The 18,022-nt window shown below is 49.7% G+C and overlaps 1 protein-coding gene and 1 non-coding gene across 2 annotated transcripts in view; one reads left to right on the top strand and one right to left on the bottom strand.

Moving 5' to 3' along the window:
- UPRT (uracil phosphoribosyltransferase homolog) overlaps positions 1 to 15,932 on the bottom strand; it is a 33,576-nt gene extending 17,644 nt beyond the window's left edge. Inside the window, exons 1-4 of the mRNA XM_078607258.1 lie at positions 15,403 to 15,932; positions 9,889 to 9,931; positions 9,064 to 9,133; positions 7,382 to 7,444 (exon numbers count right to left, since the gene is read on the bottom strand). Coding sequence (XP_078463384.1) covers positions 7,382 to 7,444; positions 9,064 to 9,133; positions 9,889 to 9,931; positions 15,403 to 15,917 — 691 coding nt within the window. The 5' untranslated portion in view covers positions 15,918 to 15,932. The remainder of the gene's footprint in view (positions 1 to 7,381; positions 7,445 to 9,063; positions 9,134 to 9,888; positions 9,932 to 15,402) is intronic.
- TRNAA-AGC (transfer RNA alanine (anticodon AGC)) lies at positions 6,674 to 6,746 on the top strand. Its single transcript has one exon. It is a non-coding gene; the product is annotated as a tRNA-Ala (tRNA).
- Positions 15,933 to 18,022: the final 2,090 nt, after the last annotated feature.

The raw sequence follows: 18,022 nt of genomic DNA, 5'->3' as shown, positions 1-18,022 counted from the left end.
AGACTGTATGGGCGGCACATATGGTTGTTTAGGTGGTTTTCGCCGGGCACAATCGGGACACGCGCGAACGTGACCGACGACATCCGTTGTCATGCCGTGCCAAAAATAGTCTCGCTGCAGCGTCAATAGGGTCTTCTGCACCCCCAGATGTAAAAGCGTGTCCCCATGCAGAGTCCTAATCAACTCGTACCGCAAGGATGCCGGTACAGCCAGACGCCAGCGTTCCTGTAACCCTTCCCTCCACATCAGCAGACCATCGCGGAGAGCGGTTTCCGGCATACCTCCCGTACCCAGTCCCCCACTCTTCTTCGCAGTCCGATTCCGTAACGAGACCAATGAACCATCCAACATTTGTTCCCGAATCCACACAGCCCTTGGAAGATTCAGAATCCCATCAGCCGGTCCCGTCTCCTTTGGAGCTTCAGGCACGTCGACCGCCAACGCAACAGACTGAGGGGGTTGCTGAATCGGCGCACATCTATGCGTCCCCGACGCGCACGCGCAAGGGGATCGCTGCGGCAACCTAGAAAGCGCGTCCGCATTCGCGTGACGCACCCCCTTCCGATGGTGAATTTGGAAGGAAAATTCTTGCAGCGTGTCCAACCACCGCGCCAACTGGCCGGATGGTTGGTCCATCTTGAGAGCATACTGCAAGGCCGCATGATCCGTGCGTACAATAAACGAACGACCGTAGAGATACGGTCGAAATTGGCGGAGAAAGAAAACAATAGCCAAAAGTTCCCTGCGTGTGACGCAGTAGCGAGTTTCTGCAGGAGACAAAACCCGGCTACCATACGCCACCACGCGTTCCACACCACCTTTTGACAGAGACAACACGGCCCCAATGCCCGTGTCACTCGCATCCGTATCCAGAATGAAGGGGTGATCGAAATCAGGATAATCTAACGTCGGTGCCGTAGCCAGTCGATCGCGCAGGCCCTGAAACGCCGCCTCTTCCGGCGGTCCCCAAGCAAATTTCCTTCCTTTACCCGTAAGGAGGTGCAAGGGCCTCGCGATCGTCGCGAAATCCGGAACAAACCTCCGATAATATGAGGCAAACCCCAAAAACCGACGTACATCCCCCACCGTGGCCGGGGTTGGCCAGTCACGGACGCATGCTGTCTTGTCCGGATCCGTGGCCACCCCATCCGCACTTACGATATGCCCCAAATAGCGCACGGACGGTTGCAGTAGGTGACATTTCTTAGGCTTAAATTTCAAATTAGCGGAATGCATCCTGGCGAACACCGCTTCCAACCGCAGTAAATGCTCATCAAATGTGCGGCTGAAGATGATAATATCATCTAAATATATCAGACATGTCTCCCACTGCAACCCCGTTAACACCAACTCCATCAACCTTTGAAATGTGGCAGGGGCAGCATTCAACCCCATCGGAAGACAATTAAATTGGAATAACCCCTGCGGCGTACGGAAAGCAGTCTTCTCCCGCGAGGGCTCGTCAAGGGGAAGCTGCCAGAATCCCGAAGAGAGATCTAGCGTTGAAAAGAACTTCGCCCCCGACAAGGCATCGAGGGAGTCGTCCATACGCGGCAGGGGGTACGCATCTGTCACAGACACTTTATTAAATTTTCGAAAGTCGACACAAAATCGCAATTTGCCATCCTTCTTTTTAACCAAAACAACAGGCGCGCCCCATGGGCTGATAGATGGAGATATTATGTCCGCAGCCAACATGTCATCCACTGCCCCTCGAACCTGATCTCGCTCCGCCGGACTCATCCGATGCGAGTTTAACCGAATAGGGGCAGCGTCCCCTGTGTCAATATGATGGTAAAGCAACGAGGTGCGTCCCAAATCCAAATCGTCGGAGCTAAACACATCAGAATAACTCAATAATAATTTACGAAGCGCACAACGTTGTTCACCAGAAAGGGAAGAATTTTCCCCACACAATTCGGCGATCCAGCGATTATCTGCGGCACCAGGACCTGAAACACCACCAACCATGACCTGGCTGCCCAGATGATCTTGTGCCGTAAACGCCGTAGTGGCATGTGCCACAACCGTACCAGCCGGCACACACACATTTTCGGTACTTGCATTAAGCACCTGCAGAAACGGCTGCTGGTCAGGCCGGACAATAGTTTGCGCCCCAACGAGCGCTGCTCCGCCCGTTATAGTGGCGGACGGCGACAACAAAACCCCAATTGCACCCTGACGACCAGGTACAGGCTTCCGATATCGCAAGGGGATAAGCATCTGTGATCCAGGTGGAATATCAACAGATACCTCGGACAGCGCCTGCACCTGAGCGACCGGAGCAGGTCGCCCCCAGGGCGACGGTAGAAATGTAATTTTTCGCCCACCCGGTAATTCAATGCAGTTTTGATTAATTCGAATTAGAATGGGCATCTTGGCCAGGAAGTCAGTTCCCAACAAGCAAGGAACCGCGAGGGACCTCGAAATTAACACAATTCCCGAGGCCGACACTCCCCCGATAGATATTGTAGCGTCCACCTGGCCCACAATGCCCATGCTACCCCCGTTAGCAGCGACGCAGGAATCGTAAACCGGACGCACGGCCTCAGGTGGGATGTTCAACAGATGGAAAATGACATCCGATATAATGGTCGCGGACGCCCCGGATCGCACAACAACGGTGATGAGTGAGGTGTCAAGCCTTGCCGGGTGTCTGGTGCGCACCGACTTGCCTGTCCTGGAGGATCCTTCCGTGGCACGTCCGCTAACGCGGCCTCCTGCTGGGGCGGACCCGGGACGCGGGCCCAGCAGTCCTTGGCGTAATGGCCTTTACGGCCGCAGCGGAAGCAGTCGATGTTGTTGCGCCGCGCCGCAAGCACCCCGTCCCGACGCTCCCGTGGCGGCGGCGCAGATCGCGGCCCCGGCGTACTGCGGGCCGACCACTGAGCAGAGGCGGCTGTAAGCTCCTGCGGGCCCCCCCCGTCAGGAACGTACACCGCCTTCTTGGGATCCCAACCCACGCACGGCACCCCCTTCGACGATGGGCCCCCCCGTCCACGCCGTGACTTGCTTCCAACGGCGCAGGTTGAACTGGGCATCAAGACATTTAGCGGCCGCCCGGGATGTGAGCTTATCATGGCCACACACCGGCATAGGAATCCCCAAATCCCGGGACAGCTCGAGCATCTTACCCAAGATGAGAGGTTCGAGCAGGTCAGGCTCCGTCTCTGGGTATGCAGCCATGGCCAACTCCAATACCGCACCCCTGTATGCCACCGGCGACTCCTCGGGTGCTCGCTGACGTTGAACAAACCGGCGATGAGCATCATCCGGTGGCTCATATGCATCTGCCATCTCGTCGAAAACTCCTCTCAATGTCTTCTTCTTCTCGGCCTTTATGGAGCGGAAGAATCTCACCGACTCGTCATCGAGAAGAGTCAGTAAAACCTCCAATGCCTCAGCGTCCGTCCACCTTGCTGAGCGTACCGCCGCCAGAAATCTGCAGGCGAAAGCACTCCAATCGCCCCCGATGGAGAATTCTTTGACGGTCGTGAGATGACGACTGCGACTCCTTGTTGCACCGTCCTCAGCCGAAGACTCACCAGGCGGCATATTCAAAATGGCGTCGCATCGCAACGTGTTCAAGATGGCGGCCTCTCGCTGCGGAGAGCGCAAGATGGCGGCTTCCCGCCGTTCTTCTCCTGCCACGCCCAAGATGGCGTCTTCTTGCCGCGTGGCCAATGGCGCCGACAGCGGAGGCAAGGCAGCGACGTGCGGACCTCCATCGGCTCTCCCCAACGCCGTCCTCGGCGTGACGAGCTCGCACAATTGCGCGAGCACGATTTTCAGTGTCTCCAGCTGCGCCGCCATCTGCGTCCATCGGCCATCCGCGTCCTCTGGTGCAGACGGGTCCACCGACGCGGCGACATCTTGGACTCCCGGACCCGCACTTGTTCCCGCACGGATCTCCTCCTCCATCGCAGGCAGGTCGACCGCCGGAGGAAGGTGGTCGTCGTCGGATGATGTAGCAGATGATGGCGCAGGAATATTCTTTCTTCTGAGCTGTTTTGACATGCCGTTTCACTTCTGAAACCAGTGTAATAAAGGACTCGATCCTGGGTCTGTCTCCGTTGTCCTTTATTCGGGTTCTTACATTTTTCCCACACGGCCCTCGCTCAGAGCTCTCCCCTTGGCAGCTCCATAGCTGCCCTCGCTCCCGTAGCCTCCACACCTCTGCAGCTCCGCTGCAGACCCCTGTACAGTCCTCCGGCTGCCCTCACTGCAGCTCCACCGCTGCCCTCACTGCAGCTCCACCGCTGCCCGTCGTTCCTCCGTGCTTGGTCACCGCTGGCCGACGGTGCCAAGTCTTACTCTCCGTGTGTGTGGCGATCTCGCCACTCCTCGACCTCCGCCCTGCGTGGCCTCACTCTAACTCTATCTCCCACACTCCCCCGTCTCTTCCGGTATCTCTCCCTTAAGACCTCACCCCTCTCTCACACGTGACCTAACTCCTCCCCCCCATGACGTCATATTCGCGAAGCCGTTTACGCCCGCATTACATATGTAAGGTTTTTAAGAAATATATTTTACTGGTAGGAACGAAGTGGACCAGACCACCAATAGATTAATGTGTCCGTCCGTCCGTCCGTGTATCAACATCGCCCCCTACTGCAAACACTTGGCATGACCCTGTCCGACAAGATGGCCACCCGCTCCCCCTGCGATCTGTGAACTAAACAAGATGGCCGTCGCTTCCGGCGCCTCACGGCGAAACTTTAAACTTCGCTTCAAATTTACTTTACTGAAACGCAGCACGTTTTTAAAAAAAATTACTTTACTGAAACGCAGCACGTTTTTTTAACACAGAAACAAGATACATTTATTAACACAGAGACGAGATACATTTAATCGCCTTATTTGTGCACGAAAAGCACGGCGCGAGGCCTAGTGCGGCAGGCTTCGCGAGGCCTACTGCAGAGAAGGCTTCGCGAGGCCTAGTGCAGAAGGCTTCGCTAGGTCTACTGCAGAGAAGGCTTCGCGAGGCCTAGTGCAGCAGGCTTCGCGAGGCCTAGTGCGGCAGGCTTCGCGAGGCCTACTGCAGAGAAGGCATCGCGAGGCCTACTGCAGAGAAGGCATCGCGAGGCCTACTGCAGAGAAGGCTTCGCGAGGCCTACTGCAGGGAAGGCTTCGCGAGGCCTACTGTAGAGGCTTCGCGAGGCCTAGTGCAGAAGGCTTCGCTAGGTCTACTGCAGAGAAGGCTTCGCGAGGCCTAGTGCGGCAGGCTTCGCGAGGCCTACTGCAGAGAAGGCATCGCGAGGCCTACTGCAGAGAAGGCTTCGCGAGGCCTACTGCAGAGAAGGCTTCGCGAGGCCTAGTGCAGAAGGCTTCGCTAGGTCTACTGCAGAGAAGGCTTCGCGAGGCCTAGTGCAGCAGGCTTCGCGAGGCCTAGTGCGGCAGGCTTCGCGAGGCCTACTGCAGAGAAGGCATCGCGAGGCCTACTGCAGAGAAGGCATCGCGAGGCCTACTGCAGAGAAGGCTTCGCGAGGCCTACTGCAGGGAAGGCTTCGCGAGGCCTACTGTAGAGGCTTCGCGAGGCCTAGTGCAGAAGGCTTCGCTAAGTCTACTGCAGAGAAGGCTTCGCGAGGCCTAGTGCAGCAGGCTTCGCGAGGCCTAGTGTGGCAGGCTTCGCGAGGCCTAGTGCGGCAGGCTTCGCGAGGCCTAGTGCAGAAGGTGGTGGTGGGGGGTGGTGGGGGGTGGTGAGGGCTGGTGGGAGGGGTGGTGTTGAGGGTGGTGTTGGGGGGTCTTTAAATCTCATAGCGTTTCTTGTCAAAACAAACACTTTTAATTAACGTTACACTAGAATACAGTAATTTTTTCTTTAACTCCTCTATACCCGGTCGATATCCCTGTACCGGTACTAAGTATTATTCCTACCAGCCCACCCCGCAGGGTCCTGTTTCACCCGGGCAACGCCGGGTACTTCTGCTAGTACATACTAAAATCATTATTTTATTATGTTTTATTTTTATTACGTAGAATGGAAATAATAAAATAATCAAAATAAAACATACTAAAATAATTATTTTATTATGTTTCATTTTTTTTATTTTATTACTTCCATTCTACGTGACTTTACCGAAAGAACCAAGAAGATAACACACAGCTTGCACGCTACCAACGACACTAGGGCCTCTCGATGCTACGGAGACATCAGCGTACCTGGTAGCGTGCTCATGCCACAAAGTGTGTTGAATTCTCCGATGTTTAGGTCGCTGGATCGATACCCGCGTCCTCCACACAGACTATATTTCTCAAAAAGGCAACTACGTTTTTACATTCACGAGCATAGAAGCCATTTGCGCTTAAAGTAATAAAACATTTTGTTTATGCGATAATAACGCGCCAAGACAATCTGTATTAAAGAGCTACGCCGAGTCCAATGGCTTCTTTGCAATGTACTGTACCTATGCAAGTTGTCCTTACATACTTTATCATATTCATATATTGTCAGTGGCTTGCTTGCCACGTCGTTGTTTTGCACTCATCTCGTTCTTTGCACTTGGACGTCTGTGAAAAAGCGCTTCATAGCTCATCGGATTCCTCCGGTCTGAATAAAGATTACGACTCTGAGATACAGAGAGAGTGAACGCGATGGGGGGGGGGGAGCTGAGATGGATGCGCCCTGATGAGACGGTGTCGCAGATAAGGGACTTGACATGTTCCACGTCGAGGGGCATTAGCTCAGTTGGTAGCGCGCTCGCTTAGCATGCGAGAGGTGGCGGGATCGATTCCCGCATCCCCCAAGGCCAATACATTTTTTTAAATCAAATTTTAAATGGGGGTGAACTTTGACCCAGCGTCATCTGGAAGACTCTGCCGGGATGGGAAGGGAAGCGTCTTTATTATTATGACCGCGCACAGCCCCGTGGCAAGGGGGTATCTGTGTTGTGTTCAGTCTCGTGGCAAGGGGGGTATCTGTGTTGTGTTCAGTCTCGTGGCAAGGGGGGATATGAATGAATCGAAACCCATCCAAGCATCACCCCCAACCCAATAGGAATCGACACCGCAAGAATCGATTTCCTCACTTAAAAATAGAATCGAAATCCCACGCATCTCCTCCCGCACACAATAGGAATCGACACCGCACGAATCGACACGCCCGACTCTAGAGAATCGATCACCCCTCCTACCCCCCGTGAGGAGGGAGGTTGATCGGCTCATGGCTGTGTTCTCTGCAGCCGATCCGAGCCTTGCCGGGCCCAGCTCCTCCCGCACACAATAGGAATCGACACCGCACGAATCGACGCGCCCGACTCTAGAGAATCGATCACCCCTCCTACCCCCCGTGAGGAGGGAGGTTGATCGGCTCATGGCTGTGTTCTCTGCAGCCGATCCGAGCCTTGCCGGGCCCAGCTCCTCGGCGCCGCAATGGACTCACCGCTCCGCATGATGCTCACGCCACAGTTGCCCTTCTCAAACTTTACGCCTTCGTACTTGTGACCTGCACCACAAGGGGGACCATGGTGGCAGAGGAAGAAGTCATCATCACGTGACCGCACCGCACCTTTTACGACGACACAGGTGTATTTTGAGATGATGAGTCATTTAGAAGCAATAGAAATGCAAAGTGCTATTTTAACATAACACGTACAATTTTTGCAGTCAATGTCAAGATTTATAATAGATGTTTTTGGGCAAGGCCATGACAACACAGCCAAACAAATTAATACGTCACATACTCTTAGGTTTTTTCAGTAAAGTCACGTAGGTAAAAAAATAAATTTTAAAGTTAATAAAAGTAATAATGGAAATAAAATAAAATAATAAATCACGACGTTTCGGAGGCAACACAAGGCTCCGTCATCAGGTGGGACCGTCACAGCAAAAATTACTGCATCAAGTGATTTATTATTTTATTTTATTTCCATTATAACTTTTATTAACTTTTAATTTTATTTTTTACCTACGTGACTTTACCGAAAAAACATCAGAGTATGAATCCTTGCAGTCACGAAAGCTTCAAATCTAGAAATATGTCACATGGTGTACAAGCATGTAACAGAGCCCCAGTTGCTATTGTCTTTGCTCACTCATCGGTGAATTGAGCAATATTCTCTCAGCCGTAATTAGATAAGACTATTCGCTTGACACTGTGTCAAGCATCATCAGAACCTCCTGGATGTTTATTCCCGACTTCCTGGACCTTGCCCCGACAACGTGCGACATGGTTTCAAGTGAAACGCCGAGTGTCTAATTGCTGCCAAGCATGACCTGTGAGAATTGTTCTTCAACTTACCGGTGAGTTCGCTGGAACAATACCAATCGGCGTTTAAATGCTTGTAGTACACGTGGATAATTTGATTTTGTTTGGCTGCAGCAGGTGATGGAGGGTCTTGACAACACAAATTTGGCCGAATCATTTATATGGCCTAACCACCAGCGCTCCCCTGGTTTTATAAACCATCTCAGAATCTTTCTTTAGACTGGAGTTCCACGTGATAAGGCTCTTTCGCTGAGCTACCATTTACAGCCAGGTCGCTTCTGAAAAAGAATAGCTCGGTGGGTTTTACCTTGTAAAATAAAAATTGTTTAGTTTTAGATTATGCATTTACTTTTAGTGATTTCTCTTCTTGGTTTATTCGGTAAAGTCACGTAGAAGGGACAGACAGTCTTTCCGACAGACCTGCTCTCCACCTGAGGACGGCTGCTTGCGTTGTGGCCGAAACGTCGTGAGAATTATTTTATTATGTTTTATTTTATTTATTTTATTATTTCCCTTCTACGTGACTTTACCGAAAGAACCAAGAAGATGAATCCCTGCAGTCACGAAAGCTTTAAATCAAAATTTTAGTGATTTGTTTACCTTTTCTATACTTTGCACTCCTATCGTTGTTTTATATTATTTGTTATTGTAACTTTCTCACCAAGTGCCCCGACTGGACATGTGTGAAAAAACAGAGCTCCATAGCTCATCGGATTTCTCCTGGGTAAATATTCCAATTCCGATTCTGATTCGATGACCTCTGAAGCTCTTTATCACAGGTGTCAAGACTATCAGTGGCATCTGGAGGGGCGGGTGGGCAGGCGGGCGGGCGGGCGGGCAAGCGGTGAGGACTTCACCTGTCGGGGTGGTCACCGTGCAGTCGCTGTACGGGAGTTGATTGAGGCCCTCTTCCACGACCAAGCGAATCTACGCGGTGCACGCACAACGGGCGGAGCGCACATAAGCACAGGACGCCCACCGGGTGTCCTTCGGATATTCCTCACGCCGATATTGGTTGCGGGCGGGACTCAAACTCGGGTCTGCATGTTCGTAGAGCAACGGCGCTAACCAAGACAGTACGGTTTGCCACCAACACACGCGCCCACGCTCATACAGGTCTAGGTCTTTTACACCATTGGAACCTCATTTGCCAGTAAAAAATATGATAATTGTTTTTTTACCCTTCTATCTGGCAACAAAACTGACACCTTTTTTACAAGGAGTCATGTTTGCATAGACCACAATACCTGCAGTCATAATGCAAACAAAAAATATAATGTGCATACATTATCAGAGTTATATTTTTTGTTTGCATTATGACTGCAGGTATTGTGGTCTATGCAAACATGACTCTTTGTAAAAAAGGTGTCAGTTTTGTTGCACGATAGAAGGGTAAAAAAACAATTATCAGGTCTAGGTCTGCCATACTCGCAAGACATTTCTGTGCGGCAAAACGACCGTCAATGTATTTATCGTTTAGTCTCAGTTTATTATCTTTTGTTCAATAAAGCGTAACAAACGAAGCAAAGAGGGCCTTGACGTTTATTTGCCGATGCTGGCAGCGTCGCTTATTACTGCTGCTATTGCTACCGCCCCTAGCTCGTGACATTTCAACGCTTTAAAGCTCCCCGTCTGGCCGGCTTTGCGTTAGGCCCCGCGCGCGTGCGCACACCGCAACGTACCAGCCGGTCGGCACTGAACACGAAGTCCCCTCTGCTGGTCGACCTGCGGAATACAGACGGCACACCGCCAACGTCAACAATGAATGCACGAATAAACAGCATCAAATTAGGTTTGGTTCTGCGTTTCAGTTGGTTAAATTCCACCCTTAGGGAATTTCCATTTTCTAGTTTATCATGCAACAAACATTACGATCAATGCAAGAGTATAATGTCGTGGGTTTTATCCAGACCCCTGACGCCAGCTGTATATTTGGAGTTTGCGTGTCTCTCTCTCTCCCAGTGGTCACGTGGATTTTTCTCCAGGTCCTTCGGTTTTTTTCCCTCCACATTTAGAATCAACGTGGCGTTTCGAGTATTTGGCTGCTAGAAATTTCCACACGATAAGCCACTTGGTTGAGCTATCATTTGTGGCCAGGTCGCTTCTGAAAAGGAGCTAAAAAGCTCAGTGGGCATTATCTGGTATAATAAAAATTAACCCGTAAAAACTAAGTTTTTCACTATAAATCCTTTATATGCGTGGCGGCTAGAGTCCTCTCGTCCTCTGGCTTGAGATGGCTGCCACCATTAAGCAATTGGTAATGAAATATAATTTATTTTTTCCTAAAAAGTGTAAAATTTTGGAAAAAAAAATTCACGAAAATACATTGTCACGCACAACGAGTCTGTGTGCAAAATGTCAGCTCGATTGGATCACGGGAAGTGGGTTAAAAAACGACCGAAAGATTTGCACGGTCGTAAGCAAGCAAGCAAGCAAGTGAACTTAATATAAAGGATTAAAAAATAGCCTAAGCAAGAAAAAAAATCTTATTCGTAAAAAAAAAATTCAAGTAAATTCAAACAAATCTGACATTTCAACGGCCCCACCAGCACAAGGCTGGAATGCAGACCAACACCTACTCAAGTTCAATCAAAGCGCGTCACTGCTCACACGAGCAGCAGGGTGGTGGTGCTCATCTCTGATAACAGCCTGAAGGCAGAGACTGGTCGGAGGCATCCTCCCTCCCCCCCCCGTATGCACAGCCACTGGTGTCGACTTCCTACAGCGTGGCACTATCTTCTTGGTTCTTTCGGTAAAGTCACGTAGAAGGGAAGTAATAAAATAATACAAAATAAAACATAATAAAATAATTATCACGACGTTTCGGCCACAACGCAAGCAGCCGTCCTCAGGTGAAGAATGAAACACCACCAAGCTTGGAGCGTATGACGGCTGCTTGCGTTGTGGCCGAAACGTCGTGAGAATTATTTTATTATGTTTCATTTTTATTATTGTATTACTTCCCTTCTACGTGACTTTACCGAAAGAACCAAGAAGATAGATCCCTGCAGTCACGAAAGCTTTAAAGCGTGGCACTACTTACGAATATTTTGAGAACTGTATTCTATCCTGCAGGAAATTATGAGAATTACTACTATAATGAGCCAAGAATATGTCTGTTTGTGTGTAACGCGCGTGACGTCACTCCACATGCCGCACCCCCCCCCTCATTAATATTCATGAGCGGGTGGATTTTTACACTCGTGCAGAAGGTCGAGCAGAAATAAAAAAAAAATCGCAAGTTGGTTTTAAGTTTGACGTTTCTTTATTGAAAGTTATTCTAATAAATAAGTCTATGCAGCAACAAAGTGGATTTGGTATCTTTATTTATTTCTTCAGCACTTGAGACAAAAGGTAACTCTAATGCTACATTATGGTAAAATAGATTTTCCAGATATTGTATCGAATTCCAATTTACTTCAACCTCGGCGACCGAAAGCAGAAGAGAATAAAGTATCAGAGCCGTGAATTTGAAACAAATTAAAGGTCAGTTATATACAGTGCTACAGTGACATGAAGTGAGGTGTTTGAGGACTTAGTTTTGTGCAAGAATCACTGCCATTAATAGTGCTACAGTGAACTGCAGTGAAATGTTTCATGACTTCGTTTTGTGCCAGATTCACTGCCATTAATAGTGTTAAAGTGAAGTGCAGTGAAGTGTTTTATGACATACTTTTGTGCAAGATTCACTGCCATTAAATTTCCACAAGATACAATTATACTCTGCTCAATTTTTTCATAAATATTACAGCTTCCGTACGAGGACAGGCAAACAAGCTAGTCGTTTATGTTGTGTGACAAAAACACGTGCATTACCGGTGCACGGTGACAGAACAGGCCTTGAAAAAATTAACCCGTAAAAACAAAGTTTTTCACTATAAATCCTTTATATGCGTGGCATCGGGGCGGCTAGAGTCCTCTCGTCCTCTGGCTTGAGATGGCTGCCACATATGGGTCAGATGATTGTGTGCCAGCATTAACCAATTGATAAATAAATATTTAATTTTTTTCCCTAAACAGTGTAAAATTTTAGAAAAATGTTTTCACGAAAATTCATTGTCATGCACAACGAGTCTGTGTGCAAAATGTCAGCTCGATTGGATCACGGGAAGTGGGTTAAAAAACGACCGAAAGATTTTCACGGTCCTAAGCAAGCAAGCGAACTTAATATAAAGGATTTAAAAAGAAACGTGGCCCTTTTTACCTCCGATTAGAACGGTTGGTTACGTATGGCGCGAAAGAAGTTCAACGTGTACACGGTTTAGGAGCCACCCCCTCAATCTTTCACACCATCCAACATCCCTTCACACACCACGTGTTGTTTCGCTGCTGCCGTTGCTTCTATTTACCATGGATCTCATCAACCCTCTCTTTTTTTAATGATAGAATATTGTCATCAGTATGACATACGTATACCAAGTTTGCAGTCGATACGACATTGGGAAGCGGGTTAAAATTGAGTTACAAGATTTGAGGATACAACAGAGTGAGTTAAATAAAAGCGTGTAAATAAAAGGGGTAGGGCCACGCGTGCCAGATCCGTGTTATAAATTTGACAAAACGATAACGTCTCCCCGCACGTTGGCCGATTGGCCAAATCCACGCAGTAACATTGCCCCCCACTTCGTTAACTACTTTTGCAGACGATATTTTGCATGTGAAACCACATGCAAAGTACGGTACCGATGATTTGATTTCGTGTTTTTTAGTCATTCCACCATGAACAAAAATATGCATACAAGCCACCCAGCATTTCCAGTATATTTTTCGCGAATACCAGTTGTGCTTTCGAGGTCATGTCACTATAATCCTGATTTAAAGCTTTCGTGACTGCAGGGATTCATATTCTTGGTTCTTTATTGTTTCCCTTCTACGTGACTTTACCGAAAGAACCAAGAATATGAAACTATAATCCGTTTGGAAATGTTGCAGAGGAAATCTGTCCGATGTGCCAGAGAACGGCCCACGGAAGCAATTCCTTTACAGATCTTCCCCCCCCCAAAAAAAATAGCCTTCAAGTGGCACTGTAATCCTCCTCATTTCTTGAGAACTGCTTCTTGTTGTTGTTGTTGTGTTTAGTTTGTTGTCCTTCCCTCGCACCTCCAATTCGTACTGTTGGCTACGTACGGTGCGAAAGAAGTGCAACACAACATACATAATGACAAATAAGGCCCCTGAATTTCTGAACAAGTCCATTCTGAGAAATAAATAAATACATTAAATTTCCTCCTTTCCTCTCGGTGACAGAAATCAGCATTTATAGTTATACTGTACTGTCGTCAAATAGTTTCATTTCCAGTTAAGAAAATTCCGCAATTTTCCTACGGCGAGTGACAATAACACGAGTTGACACACAGCACAAGATCACAAGCAGCTGAGACGTACATTCCGGGAGCTTGTTTAACAACGCTCTCATTGCGTGTACACAAATAGAAAAAAATTAACCCGTAAAAACAAAGTTTTTCACTATAAATCCTTTATATGCGTGGCGGCTAGAGTCCTCTCGTCCTCTGGCTTGAGATGGCTGCCACCTATGGGTCAGATGATTGCCTGCCACCATTAAGCAATTGGTAATTAAATATAATTTATTTTTTCCTAAAAAGTGTAAAAATTTTGAAAAAATATTTCACGAAAATAAATTGTCACGCACAACGAGTCTGTGTGCAAAATGTCAGCTCGATTGGATCACGGGAAGTGGGTTAAAAAACGACCGAAAGATTTGCACGGTCGTAAGCAAGCAAGCAAGCAAGCGAACTTAATATAAAGGATTTAAAAAAGACAAATCCCTGTGCCATTGAAATGATCGACAGACCCTTGGCCATCCACTGCTTGCTGATGGCAAAACTCGTGGTTTAGAGGTTTGCTTGATCATAATTCAAACGTGGGGTTTGGTTTGGCGTGATCAAACGTGGGTTTTGGCGTGGTCAAACGTGGGTTTTGGCGTGGTCAAATGTGGGTTTGGCGTGATCAAACGTGGGTTTTGGCGTGGTCAAACGTGGGTTTTGGCGTGGTCAAACGTGGGTTTTGGCGTGGTCAAACGTGGGTTTTGGCGTGGTCAAACGTGGGTTTTTTTTCGTGGTCAAATGTGGGTTTTGGCGTGGTCAAATGTGGGTTTTGGCGTGGTCAAACGTGGGTTTTGGCGCGGTCAAACGTGGGTTTTGGCGTGGTCAAACGTGGGTTTTGGCGTGGTCAAACGTGGGTTTTGGCGTGGTCAAACATGGGTTTTGGCGTGGTCAAACGTGGGTTTTGGCGTGGTCAAACATGGGTTTTGGCGTGGTCAAACGTGGGTTTTGGCGTGGTCAAACGTGGGTTTGGCGAGACGATGGGAGAGGGCCCAGACAAAGTGTCAAAAGACATCACACACCGAGGCGTGGCCGTCGAATCGAACTCATCACGCCTGTCGCCCGGGGGGCTTCATAAGCCGCAGTGCGTTTCAAACTCCAGCCAAACCGCTTCTGAATTCGCGGCCAAGTCGAAGTCGCATTTCGACCGTGACTTTATCCAAGTTTTTGTTTGGTTGTTTTTGTTTTAATCGTCGGCGAAGTGTCCGGTACGCCCGTACAACAGACATATACACCTTTACTTTCTCGGTGTGTGGATGTGTAACGCTATACGACCCAGCCAGTGTGATACACATCTTACAGGCAGTTCGTTTTTTTTTTGTCCATCAGGCACGTCTTAAGAATGGGAACAGCATCGCTTTGAAGCTACCGCAACGTTTACCGCACGTGGAATGTGCTTGACAGTGACACGTAAAGGCGTTGAGTACAGTAAAACTGTATATTATTAGATATTGGAGAGGAGAGCGGTGGCGCAGCGGTCGGCGCACTGCCACTAATGAAGCCAGCAACGATGGCAAAGTTCGATTCCCAACCACGACCAATTCACGCCGGGGGCGAGGGTTGTGACATCTGAACCCGGACATGGGGCGGGGCAAGGTGGGAAGGAACTCCCCACTTCAAACCCCGCACGGATCAGCGATGGTGAAAAACTCCCCACCGGACACAGTGGAGGGGGTGTGGGCGACTGTTATCCAATGGTGAATTTTTAGGGTTTTTTTAACAGTGAATTTTTTTTAAACTGAATTTTTTTACCAGTGAAATTTTTTTTTACAGTGACATTTTTTTTTTAACACAGCGGCTCAATGTCTACGAGCATTTTTTTTTTTACAAAAAATAAAGCGGGCGGGAACTCACTTGTCGCGTATGATGGTCTGCAGCTCGCGTATTTGGTCGTTGAGCCGCAGAACTTTAAGCTGGCAGCCCAGGTCATCGACGCAGAGCTTCATCTGCTTCAACGAAGCTTCGTCGCTCGCCTCGTCGTCGCCGCCGTCGCCGCCACGACGGTGGTCATCGTTCAAAGCGTTCCTCTTCTTCGTCCAACTGTTGTTCTCCGCGTTGTTACCGCCGACGCCGCCGCTATTGTTCGCGAACGACGAGTCGCGAGCGCTAGCGTCCATTTGCGTTGTGCTCGTTGTGGTCGCAGTACGCGCATTAAAGGGGGGGGGGGGTTGGGGGGAAACTAATAGCAATTGAGCGATTGTAACTTCAAATATCGCCTGCTGCTTCTTCTGCGGCCGCCCTCGGGCTGTAGGTACGGTGGTGCTTGCTTGCTGGCTGGCTTGGTGATGGTGGTGGTAACACCAACAACGCCCCACGCCACCCGCACACGTGTAGCGCGCACACACCACACGGGGCCCCGGACCGCGCATTGGTCAAGCCAATGTCAGTTCCGCCCGACGCACCACGTGCTCGCGGTGGCCATGCACGTTCCGGGGCCGCCAAAGCGCTGGCCATGCATGTTCCTGGGCCCACACCGCGCTGGCCATGCATGTTCCGGGGCCTACAACGCGCTGGCCATGCATGTTCTGGGCCCCCCCCCATCGCCGCCGCGCTGGTCGTGCATGTTCCGGGGCCAACACCGCGCTGGCCATGCATGTTCCTGGGCCCACACCGCGCTGGCCATGCATGTTCCGGGGCCTACAACGCGCTGGCCATGCATGTTCTGGGCCCCCCCCCCATCGCCGCCGCGCTGGTCGTGCATGTTCCGGGGCCCACACCGCGCTGGCCATGCATGTTCCTGGGCCCACACCGCGCTGGCCATGCATGTTCCGGGGCCTACAACACGCTGGTAATGCATGTTCCGGGGCCCACACCGCGCTGGCCATGCATGTTCCGGGGCCCACATCGTGCTGGCCTTGCATGTTTTGGGGCCCCTCCACCGCCACCACGCTGGGCATACATGTTCCGGGGCGCCACCGCGCTGGCCATGCATGTTCCGGGGCCCCCACTGCCGCCGCGCTGGCTATGCATGTTCCGGGCCCCCCCCGCCGCCACCGCTCTCGCCGTGCATGTTCCGGGGCCCACACCGCACTGGCCATGCATGTTCCGGGGCCCCAAACGTGGCCCCCTTTTCGGCACTGTAACCGAATGTGGTCATCACACACTTTGAACTGGGAGGGCAACGCGTTTCATTACAACACCCAACAGGGTAACTGCATAACACACTCTTAGTTAACTAGACCCCAACAGGGTAACTGCATAACACACTCTTAGTTAACTAGACCCCAACAGGGTAACTGCATAACATCAAAATGCGCATCTTTAAATAGATATAGACAACACGTTCTACTTAATTAATTAGACTTTTTTAATACATGTTTTCTCCTACAACATCAGAGTGCAGCGCCACGTTAAATACGCACTACAATGACAATAGTTTAAAGCGATTTGAAGCATGTTTTCTTTTGGGGGGGGGCAGAGCTTTGTGACGTCATATTTGAGGGGGGGGGTCTGACTTTTTGTGACGCCGTGTGACGAAGGGGGGGGGGGGTCAAAAATCGTCCAAAATCGCGTGACGTCATTTATGGACGGCCCCACAACCGGGTCAATCAGTCACATTCTGACTGACCCACGATGCCGAGCGAAGGACCGAAGATCTAAGAGACGAAGCACCGAGGGTTGATTCCAGACAACAGCCCCGATTCCTCTCGGGACCTGTCCTTTATTCTCCCGAGCGTGGCCCCGCTCCGCCCTCGGTCCTCCCTCCTTCTAGAACTTCCCAGAAGGTCCCCGTCCGAGCATGATGTGTCTGTCCCTCGAAGCCCTCTTTCGCCCCCCACCTCGCTACCCCGTGCCGATCACGTCCCCTCTCGGGGTCAACCAGCCTGCCTGTCACGTCCTCACATGCCTCTCTTATTATGACCGTTGAATTACTGTTACATTTTTCTTCTTGGTTCTTTCGGTAAATTCACGTAAAAGGGAAATAATAAAATAATAAAATAAAACATAATAAAATACAATTCTCACGACGTTTCGGCCACAACGCAAGCAGCCGTCCTCAGGTGAAGAACAGGTCTGTCGGAAAGACAGCTTCTGAATTGTTTTTTTTTATAGCTCTGGTTTGGTGATTTCGAAAACGTTTTGGTTTAGCCATATCTGTTTGTTGTAGTACAGAGTTAGACGTAACTTTAATCTAAATTGTCTTATGGTTGTTATTGTTTGACTTGCATCCCACTGGGATTTTTGCACACAGCGTTGATATACGGTGCTTTTTCTGGAAGGCTTTGCTGTTTTTTCCCTGGATTTTTCTGTTGCGTGTAGTCACTTTAAGATGTTTCTTGTTCATGTTTTTGTTTGTTGCGGTTGCACCCGATTCAAGAGCCGCATGGCTCACAGGGCTATACCAAATAAATGAACTGAACTGAAAACTGAAAACTTCTCCGAACCATGCCCTCTAGGGCTCGCTTCCATGCCATAGCCGCTCCTGTGCCAGAGAGAAGCTCAAGACTTACAATTCCACCTTTATGGCAGTAGC

Source organism: Lampetra planeri, chromosome 27 (genome assembly GCF_965212315.1).
Source record: "Lampetra planeri chromosome 27, kcLamPlan1.2.h2, whole genome shotgun sequence".
NCBI lineage: Eukaryota > Metazoa > Chordata > Hyperoartia > Petromyzontiformes > Petromyzontidae > Lampetra > Lampetra planeri.
This window is presented reverse-complemented; position numbering and strand designations above follow the sequence as displayed.